This window comes from Panicum virgatum, chromosome 1N, assembly GCF_016808335.1.
Source record: "Panicum virgatum strain AP13 chromosome 1N, P.virgatum_v5, whole genome shotgun sequence".
NCBI lineage: Eukaryota > Viridiplantae > Streptophyta > Magnoliopsida > Poales > Poaceae > Panicum > Panicum virgatum.
The window spans coordinates 62,879,085-62,889,938 of record NC_053145.1 but is presented as its reverse complement, the minus strand read 5'-3'; the positions used below and the strand labels follow the sequence as shown (position 1 = coordinate 62,889,938).

The following is a 10,854-nucleotide window of genomic DNA, read 5'->3' as shown; positions in this document are numbered from 1 at the left end:
GGTATGGGCTTGTTAGTAAACTAGTACATTTCATTGCATTGAGTTAACATCTGATAGCCAAATTAAGACGATGCTGTTTTCGTGTAGGACCCCTACCTAAGTACGGCAGTCTCATGCTAATTAGGTAGGGGTTCTACACGAATATCCGAATTCAATATCCTATAAGTTCATTAGGAAAGGTTTTGAAAACAATTGTTACCATGTGATTCATATTTTTTTAGACAAACTTAATGCCATTAGATTCATATTATAAATATATTAGTTATGATAAGTAACAAATTAATAGAGTAATCGTTGGTTAGAGCCTTAATGCTAAACAAATGGAATATATCTTGTAATTTCAGAGGGAGTAATTAATGAGTCAAGTAGTGGACAGAAATAGAAGCTACACAAACCGCAAAAGATGGATGCGGTGTTTTCCTTTTCAACAAAGAATGTGAGATAACATACATTGATGAGAAACAATGAGCTGTTGTTAACACAACTACTTGGTACATGATCATGAACAAGTAAATTGAGGCTGAAATTGATGAATGCTACGGACCAAGGAAGCATTTGTGCATGTACTCCTCTGATGGTTAACCCCACCTGTACTCTCAATTAGCACCTAAGAACAATCTTCCACGGTTCCGGCGGCGCCGGTGGCGCCGGCGCTCTGGTCTGAGCACATCAGTGCTTCTACCTCCGGCCACAACCACATCATCGTCATCCCCCCCTTCCAAGGGGTAAGAGTATGGTGTGGTTCCATTGGCACCACTGCTCACCACATAATCATCCTCGGCATTGTCAGAGGCACCGGTTGCATTCTGAAGCCTTTGGTTTTGATGATGTTGAGCAACTTGGCGCATAATAAATAATAGCATTCTTCGAGTGTTTTCTGTCCCATGGCCATCATCAACATCAGCATCACTTTCTACATCCTCCAGGTCCACTCCATCCTCCAAGTCTAGCACATAATCACCAAGAACAACAGCCCTCCCCATTGTTGCAGTAATTGTACTGAGTGCATCCTGTCGCTCTCTTTCAATCTCGAGCAATCTCCACTTCTGCTCAAGGACGGGATCCACTTCCCTTGGCTTTGCAAGAGGGTGTTCTGACTTGACATGCTTATGGAGCTCCTTGTAGGTCCCTACAAATGAACAACCATCCTGCATGCATGTTCTCCGTTTTCCATTGAGATAGCTTCGAGCTGGTTCTACCACTGTCCAACCTTTCACCTTGCCACGGCACAGTGGGCACGCAAGGTCAACGGACTCAGTTTTTTCACCTGCACTCAAAGGTGATGAATCCAGGTTTGTGCCAACGCCATTTGCAGGAACTTCCTCAAGCAATGCACCCTTGGTGTAGGCTTTCTTGAACTGATCCAGGCAATTCGAGTGGCGGTAGCTAGTTCCACACATGTAAGGACGGCAGCCCTTATCATGAGATGAACAGAGGATGAGCACAGCATTATGGGGGTATTCCATGCACACAGAGCAATTGGCATCTTCCCAGTCCATCTTCTGCAAGGCTGGAAATGGTTTCTTTTGGTTGGATTCTTTCATCAGCTTCCATCGGTTTGAAGGAATGGGATACGGGGTGGGCCTGAGCTGACGAGCTACATGCCTCCTTGCTCTCGCACTTCTTGCCATTTTCTCAGAAATCTGTCAGAAATAGAATGGTTACATTCTTTGCCAGGGAACAGATGAATTTATAAACTACCATGGTAAGAATGTGCCACAGATTCCTTAAACATACATCATTCAAGATACGCCAAGCAAAAGAACAAAGCAAACCTTAAACAGTATGCACAGATAATGTAGAAAGTAGACAATTGTGACACCATGACGCCATCATGCAAGGAATAAATATACATGTATATACCTAATGCCTTCACTGGTTGTCAACTGAAGCACATTTGCTTATATAAGTCTAGCTACGGATTACAAGACATAACCAAAGCAGATCCACTAGCCTACTAGGTTCCACTTCCACGAAATAAGTCAGAAAAATAAGTCAATTTCCACCAGATGGTATTCTTCTCACAAAGTCACAATCCAAAGTAAATAAATGGACTCTACCTGGCAAAATCAATGATATGAAACAGCAATTAGCAGCATTACCAGACAAATGCAGCTTTATCACAGCAAGACCTTTCCCTCAGACAAGCTAAGGACCTTCAGATCCAGAATTGTGGATAGAGCAAACAAGGCAAGAGAAGTAACATATAGACTTTATGGGGTCCGAACTGGTCGGGCAGGCAGATAAAGAAATAGGCAGTTGTATCAACCGAATACGTTAAATATTCAAATCAATGGAGCATGTTAGATGTGATCTACATTCCACATTAAAAAAATCCACAAGCATGATCCAGATATGAGCTAAGGAGCGCTCACATGGAGCATCTCATGCCTCATCTCAGATCTGCCAGATTAGAAAGGAAAAACAACAACCAATGACTTTTTAATTAAAGGGAATCAAATGATTCTGCACTTGAGCCAATGATTCTATCTTTTAGAGAAATGCCAAGTTACCAACGCAAGGAAAGAATTTGGACCAAAGGTAGCTTCTTTAGTTTTACTTTTTCTCTTGGTCCTCCCCATTATCAGTACAGATACCAGTGGCACATGGATGGCCCTTGGCAAAGTTGGCCCATAATAATTTACCACTTTGAAGCCAACCTTGGTGACCAAAGCATGCCCCTTGTAAACTAAAATCACCTTATCCACTCAGCAATGCACAAATAATTAAGCAGCAACTCTTTACCTGCACCTCAGGCAAAGAATCACGACCTTCTTAAAGAAATTGACTGTAGTTGCCTGTCAGAATGCTGGATCATCTACATCTACAGTAAAAGTGAGGCTGGCAATTGACACACCAACGAACTCATGAAATGGATCTCCATTGCTTTCGTGGAACATGCTGTAACCTACACGCAGATGATAAATTATGCGGACTAAACAAGCCAGGTTACCGCTTCATAGATCAGAAATGGATAATACTAGGTGTGAGACCGGATAATTCGTAACCGCAAGCACCTAAATACGTACTGGAGACACAAAATTTCCGCAGAGAGGATCAATTCTGGTCAGCCCTTGCAAGATCCCTACCCAGACCATTCCCAGTTCCACCAGAAATTCCCCGAAACCAAGTTTCGCCTAACGCGCGCCCATTCTACGAGTAGTGACACCACACAAGCACGCAGCAAGATAACACTAAGATCACCACGGGAAAACAGCCAAAATTCACCGGAAGCAAGCCGAATTTCCTCCCGTCCTCGGCCATAAACACAGCCAGGACGCGATAGCGAGCACCTTATCCGAACATTCGAGGGCCAGTAAGCAAACCTAGCCACCAATCCACCACAGCCAAGCAAGCAGCCAAAGCAGAGGCAGCCGAATCAGAGGCGGGGGCCGTACCTAGACCGGGGGCCGGAGTCGCCGAGGCGGGCGCAGGAGGGGCCGGATCCCGGCGGCGAGCGCGAGGAGGGGCGCTGGTGACGACGGGGTGGGAGACGACGGACGCAACAGAGGGCGGAGAGGAGAACAGAAGGCGCAAGTTAAAGCCCAACAATTTCCTCGCGTAAAGAGAGAAAAAAATAGAATAGAATAGAATAAAAGGAAAAAGGGATAGTTGGGAAATGGACGCAAAGAAAGATTTTCAAGGTGGGCCCCGCTGGGTGCGAGAGAGTGGGAGCCACGTTAATAGCGAACCGGCGCGATGCCGCGCGGGGCGTGCTCGGCTCGCGTCGCGATCACGGCTGCTCGCGGGGTGGGGGTCGTGGGGGCGGTCCATGCACCGATCCCTCCGCGGGCGGAGGCGGGTGCTTGGTGCCGTGGAAAGCGGTGCGACTGGCGGCTGGGCCCCGTGGACCGCGCCCAGGAAGGGAGAGCCTGAAGGGGGCGCGCTGGCCGGTGGGTGGGTGGATGACGACACTGTGACGGACCCGGCGGCGGAGTCGGGGGGTGCTCGTGCGGTCGTGCCTTCCACGGGACGCGCGGCCGGCGTTCACCGTACGCCGGAACTGCAGGGGGAGAATATTCCCTTCCCTTCTCTTCGCTGGTTTCGTTTCATCTCCCAGAGCAGGGCAGGGCCCGCCTAATTCTGGGTCTCCATTCGGCGGCCGCTGTGATTTAATTTCTGGGTGGCCCGCCCAAGGGCCGCGAGATTCCTGGAAAAAGCGCATGGCCGAGAAATGGGTTTGGATCAAATCCGGTGGGGGCGGATATGGTTGGATTGGGCTTTGCTCTTCTCTGGATGGACCGAATTTGCTGTGTTGGAGGACGGGGCATCAGCGTCACAACAACGCAGCTACTCCTACTCCCTACGGGAACCGAAAGCGAGAGAGAGGTGTTGGTGCGCTGGACTGATGGTGGCGGATCACATGATCTGGGAACGAACAGGTACACACTGTTCTTCCTTTTTTTTTTTTCGTTTCGTTCTTTTCTCTTTTCTTCTTCCTTCCGACGCCCCCCCCCCCCCCCCCCCGCCGACCGCCTCTTCCGGCTCCGGCGGCCTCCACCGCCGCCCTCCACCGCCGCTGCACTAACCGAGCAAGCCACCGCGCCGCCATCGCGCCGTCCCATCGCTCCCGCCGCTAGCCACCGCCCACTGGTTATCCGGCACCGGCCGGCCGGCGGCGCTCCCGCGCCACCACGTCCTCCGCCGGACAACCCGCCTCCACCGCCGGGCCGCCGCCACCCCCGGCCCCTTCTTCTATGGCCGGCGGCCATGGGAGCCGGCGAGCCGCCCCCACCTCCAGCAACCCGGACTCTAAGCCCGCCGCCTCCCGCCACCACCCCGGCCGCCGGCGACCTCGCCGGCGGCCGCTCCGCTCTCCTCCCACCCTCCCTAGCCGCCCCTCCCACCTCCCCCCAAACCCTAGCTCGGCGACGGGCTGTCCGCCGCTACCCGCGCGCCGTATAAGAATTTCGTGATCTGGGCATCTGGCGTGTGGTAGTGCGCCACCAACCTCTCCATTCCTTTCAGCTCTCCCGTGCCGTGAATAAGATCCACACTTCATTGTTAATTGAGAGGCCAAGTTTATGAAAGTTGGATAGTTTTTCTACTGAAAATTGAAAATATGTACAAATGCCATCCGGAAAAAAAAACTGGAATGGCCTGTGTGGACATTTGCCAAACTATATGTAGATCGAAATTCGATGGTCTTGGTGAACTCCGGCCAAATTTCCAAACTTTGGTCAGGTATAGTACACGGTTACATTTATGTGAACCTTATTAGTACATGCCATTAAAGTTACACCTACAAAGAGTATATATACATATACACACATCTTTACCTACGATTCTTGGACCAAAATATGGCTTGGGACCAAAAGAGTGTGTGTCTCTCTCTCTCTCTCTATATGTGTGTGTGTGTGTGTGTGTGTGTGTGTGTGTGTGTGTGTGTGTGTGTGTGTGTGTGTGTGTGTGTGTGTGTGTGTGTGTATGTATGTGTGTGTATGTATGTGTGTGTATGTATGTATGTATGTATGTATGTATGTATGTATGTATAGAGAGAGAGAGAGAGTAAAGAAAACCTCAAACATACAATTAATCATCATCTTTTTTTCTTGAGACTATATACTTTTCTTTTGAGCTAAAACAAACCATGTTTCTCTATGGGGTTTCTCTTGTTTAATTTACCCCCTTCAAATTTATTATGTGTTTATATCGTATATGAATCCACCATACATATCACAAACTAAGGACGGTGGATAACCAGAGGCCATATGATAACCACGTGAGTCGTACAGTCTAAAACATTGTTGAAACTTCTCTGAAATTGTTAGGCCCTTATACAAGATAAGAGATCAAAAATCGAACCTTTGAAGTTTTGGGCCGAATGTGGACATCACCCATGCCAGTCCCCTCTTCCCCACCATCATCAATCACCCATGCCAGTATGCCACCATGACCTAAAGTCATATTGTCGTCTTTATCTTGTCCAACATGGTAAAAGGTGCATAGGTTTTCAAGGTGACATGACATAAAATAGGTTAAATTTAATATCCTTTCAAAATCTTAAATAAAGAACATGAACATAAATCTGTATCTAATTAATGATCCTTGTGCTCTCTCTATATTTTTTCTAATATGTCGTGAATTATAAATGTGATTTGATCATGTATGTGAGATTATTTTGAGATTATTATTTTTGAGAGATCTCTAATTTTAGTTTAAACATTTGCAATATGAAGTCCTATGTATTTGGTCCTGAATGAGCTTGTTCGTTATAACCGAGCGAATATTGTAATTTTACAGTTTTAACACCAATTGCAATTGATCTGTTTCAAAAGAGAAACCTGAAATGATTACAACCAATGGCCCAAAAAAATTCTCCAATTTGTGTTTGCCCTGCCCTATCTCGATCGATTTGTTACACACAACAATTACGAACCCCCTCGATTTTCCCCAGTTATCTAGCCCCCTTATCTTCTACTGATGACTAGCAGTCACGGAGGTGGCAGTGATTCAACCACCCCCCACTTGTTACTACTCTTGCTACTGCTACTCTCCCCGTCCTTGCTACTCATCACCTGCCCGTCTTTCCCCATGAAACTGTTGATCTCAGCGGCGATCGCCACCGAGAACTTACTCGGGTCCGACATGACGGCGCTGACATTGTCGGGCAATGTTGCCGCCGCCTTGTCGTCGCCGCCGGTGCTGCTCCAAAACGGCCTCTTGCTCCCTGCCAGACCACCACTACTGCTGCCACGCGAAGGGTCCGACGACCACGGGTACTTGAGATCTGGTGCTTGATGCTGAGTTAACATGGACGAGTGCCCGAACAGGTTCATGCCACTGGCAACGCTGGGCATTGACGACGGCGTGCTGAGCAACGGTGAAGCGGAGGAATGGTGAGAGGTGGAGTTGAGCAGGAAGGGGCTGAGGTAAGGAGGCGCGGAAGAGCTGCCGCCGCCGGCGGCCTCGGAGATGGACGAGGAGGAGCTCGTGCTGGAGAGCAGCATGAATGTGGCCGCCGCGGAGGTCGTGGACGCCATGGCGGTGGCGCCGACGGGGAGGGGGTGGTTGTGCGTGCCCTCGTACGTGGTCACCAGGATCGACATGTCCTCCAGGCATCGCTGCACCTGCACGCGTGCACCATCACAAATCAATCCATGCACACGCATTCTGAATTACTGATTCGAAGCAGCCGACGTGGCAATGACGTGGCAAAATTTTGGTTACCTGCTTGCGCACCGGGCAGCCCGGCGCGACGGTGCACCGGTAGTAGGCTCTCGGGCACGGGTTGCCCTTGGCGACCTTCTGCCCGTACTTCCTCCATTGGCACCCGTCGTTCATCTGCACGAACACGGATTTCTCTCGTCAATTTGGGCGTGAAATCATGGAGCAGAGCAGCTAGGAAGAACTTTGTCATCAGGTGCGGCAGTGGCATGTGTCTTACAGTGGGGCCTTGGCAGCGGACGCGCACGGAAACCCTAGTTTTGCGGTTGGCGGGGTTGACGCTCTGGCTCGTGATCCCGGCCGCGGCAAGATCGCCGGCGGCCGGTGACCCGAGCTGCTTGCTGCTCTCCAGCAGCGCGTAGCCCTTGGCCTTGCCGTCGGCGCCATCCAAGTAGCGCACTGCTTCCTGCAGCTTCTCCTCCTCGTACGACGACGACGCTCGCAGGCTCAGGGACAGCCCAAGGTCCTCCTTGCCGTCGTCCGTGTCGTCGCTCCCCACCGACGGCCGCCGCGCGGCTTGCTCCTTGCGCTTCGGCTCCGGGAAGCCGGCGGCGGCGGCGGTGGCGCCGAGGGTGAGGAACACCTCTGGCTCCTGCGGACGCGTAGAATAATTAGAAATCAAATCAAGAATTCAAATGAAGAAGAGCTTGATGAGTAACTGATCAAATTGACATGGTAATTATGGTGTGTCACGTGGCAGAGACTTATAAAAAGCGCGCACGAGATTAGCGCTAGCTAGCTGCAACATGGGGGTAGAATCGTAGGCTAATTGGATAACACCCTAGCTGCTAAAAATAAGATTAATCGATTAGTAGCTTGGGATCATCATTATTATTAGCTGATCCTATCACCTTAGGCTCATCTGCTGCCGGTTGCTGCTGGTAGGCAGCTAGCTTCATCTGCAGCTCGTAGTAGTCACGCACGGTCCGGTCGACGACTCGCCGGAGCTTCCGGTTCTCCTCCTTCATCTTCTCCATCTCCTCCTGCATCGCGCTCACCTGAACAAATATACACGCATGTCGACATGTCCAGGAGAGGAAACAAGATGATGAACACACAAATCTGCTACTACTAATTTTATTCTTCAGTGTATAACATCTATATAAAGCTTAGCAACGACTGCACCAAATAACTATAGTGCATCTAGCTACTAAAGCCTTTGCAGATTAAGCTTTACTACGGTGCTTACCTCGTCTTGCACCATGCTGTTGGTATGGTCCCCGTCGCCGTCGCCGGAGTCCTCTACCGCCACGACCTTGTCGTCGTCCGCACGAATTCCACCGGCCCCATCGCTCTCGTCGTCGCCGCTACCGTCTTCCTCTGATTGCTTGTCCTCCTCCATCTCCTCTCCTTGTTGAGTCCTATATTTGATCTCCTCCTTGGTGCCGTCTCCTCCTTGGTCTACAACCACTTCAACTACCTTCTCCTCGCCGCCGGTTTCCTCTTTGGGTGCCTCTTTCTGCTCTTTGAACTGTTCCTCTTCCTTGTCCACCCGGCCATCCTTGTCCCGGCGATCGCCGTCTCTGCGGTCTTCTTCCCTCCTCTCCCGCTCCAGGGAGAGATCTATCGCCGCCCTCTTCTTCTTGGATGGCATGCTCTTGACCTCTATCTGATTAGCTTGTGTACCTTTCTCTCTCTGTACAGCTAAAAGGAGGAGCGGTCTTAAATCCTAATGCTGCTTCTCCCGAGGCATCCAAGTCAATGTCCGGGTGTCTAAGACTACGTATTAAAGAGGCAATGAGGCGGGGAGACTACTCCTCTGTCAATCCTATTATCTCATGTCATTTCCTATTCAGCAAATAGCTAGCTAGCCTTTGGTACACGGCTGCATACACACACGGCCTACCAAAATGTTTATTTGTCCGGGGCACACATGTCAGCCACACACAGGGCATCCGGTTTCCACAAGTCAATACGGCGATGCATGAGCAATGGCGATGGCCGATTAATTTGAAGGGTTGTGTATGCAGTGCACGGTGGTGTGATCCAAATGACAAGGATACTTAGTCAAGTGGGGGCTCCGTCATGTGATGCGAGGAGCGCTTCCAACGCCAAGGGTTGGTGTTGTATGGAGCCCAGGTCAACTCTTTGGAATTTTTCTGATCGATCAGGGCTGACGCTGCTATCATCACCCACCTTAACTAAGTCCCCCGGCCCCATTTATCTTAGGACAGAACAGATCAAATTGTAGGCTAGCATGTAGCACAGGTTTTATAAAAGCATGCATCTGCATGTCAACTTTCAATGCTGTAGTATATATAGCTGTACAGACTTCATCAAAAGAACAAAGAAATGCAACATGCATTTGAATATATACTTGCTGAAATACTCCAGTGCTTTCTAAAATAAGAAAATATTGTGATTGCAGGCCTTCTGTGTTAAGAAATGCACACGACCTGGGGCCGCTTTGTATGTAAACCTAGCAAAGTCCACAAATGGTTTAGAGAAAGGAAACTAGTTAATGCGTGGGCATTTTGTTTTCCTAAGGCTTTGTGATCCACAGCTTTTCTATTCTTGCTCCAATGTCTTAATTTGTTTCTCACACCTCTGCAACGTGTTGACTCCTGGCACGCCATCATCTTCTGCACTCCGTCATGCAGTAGCCATTTCAGTGCCCAACTAAACGCAAGGCAGGCATCAGGTTTAGCTAGTTGCAGTTGCAGCCAAACATACAGAATCTTGGGTCAACTTGCTTGGGCCACACAGAATTTCATTGAGCATTTTTATGCATTAGTTTTATGACCAACTACACTCTCTTCCATAATAAACTACACCTTCGATCTGATCATGTTTTTCTTTTCCTTCTTATGCTTTCCTCATGATGATTGAAGGTCAACTGGTTGTTGGAACCAAAAGCTGGCTAACCTGTTCCTTGCGGGCCATGGACTTGGATAGATCTCAAGGTTCTTTTTATTAACCCCTGCGTGCAGCATAAATATATTACTCCTGTGTACACAATCACGCAGCTAATTAGGATAAAACCTTACTGCAACCTCTGACTTGTGCATAAATATAATATAACCCGCTTTTGTTAGAAAAAAAAACAGCAGCAGCTCTTCGGTGGAGGAGTCCCATACGACATCAACAAGGCTTCAAGATCCAGCAGTTTTATGTATAATATTGTAACTAAGCGTATAGCCCGCGCATTTGCGCGGCTAGTATTGAAAATTCAAAAATTTGCATTTGTTATATCCTTACTTAAAGATTATACTGTTTTCTTTACCATACATCACCATGTTCATTATTATAAATTATATCTTACCGTTAGTTAAAACAATTCAAATATGATCTACCTATAATAACAATTTGATTTGTTGAGTTTTAATAATAATAATTATTAGTATTATTATTATTATTATTGTTGTTGTTGTTGTTTTATTTTGATTGATTGTTGTTAGCTTTAGTTTTTATTAATGGTATATGTTTGTAACTGATTTTATATTTAATTTTTTATAATGGCATTGGTGGGTGATTTTTAATTAGGCACCAGGGGTATTTTTGGCTAATTTTTATCATAATGGCAGTGGTGGGTAATTTTTATTTTTCTATTTTTCTTCAATTAACGTGAGAATTTTTAGGTCTTGAGAGCAAACATGGAGGCTCCGTTTGTTGGTCAAATAATAAGATAATAGATTGGTAAGAAATATCTTTTCTGCTATATCCAAGGCTCCACGCTGACGATCTATC

The 10,854-nt window shown here is 47.9% G+C and overlaps 2 protein-coding genes across 2 annotated transcripts; both read right to left on the bottom strand.

Annotated features, from left to right (window-relative positions):
• Nucleotides 1–328: 328 nt before the first annotated feature.
• LOC120657315 lies at nucleotides 329–3,589 on the bottom strand. The gene is made up of 2 exons (XM_039935609.1): nucleotides 3,399–3,589; nucleotides 329–1,643 (listed from the first exon to the last, which is right to left on the bottom strand). Exon 2 carries the CDS (start codon nucleotides 1,629–1,631, stop codon nucleotides 597–599), a length of 1,035 nt encoding a protein of 344 aa, XP_039791543.1. The 5' UTR covers nucleotides 1,632–1,643; nucleotides 3,399–3,589; the 3' UTR covers nucleotides 329–596.
• Nucleotides 3,590–6,306: 2,717 nt separating this feature from the next.
• LOC120657314 (WRKY transcription factor 72B-like) lies at nucleotides 6,307–10,363 on the bottom strand. The gene is made up of 5 exons (XM_039935608.1): nucleotides 8,357–10,363; nucleotides 8,019–8,165; nucleotides 7,388–7,759; nucleotides 7,171–7,284; nucleotides 6,307–7,070 (listed from the first exon to the last, which is right to left on the bottom strand). Exons 1-5 carry the CDS (start codon nucleotides 8,759–8,761, stop codon nucleotides 6,435–6,437), a joined length of 1,674 nt encoding a protein of 557 aa, XP_039791542.1. The 5' UTR covers nucleotides 8,762–10,363; the 3' UTR covers nucleotides 6,307–6,434.
• Nucleotides 10,364–10,854: the final 491 nt, after the last annotated feature.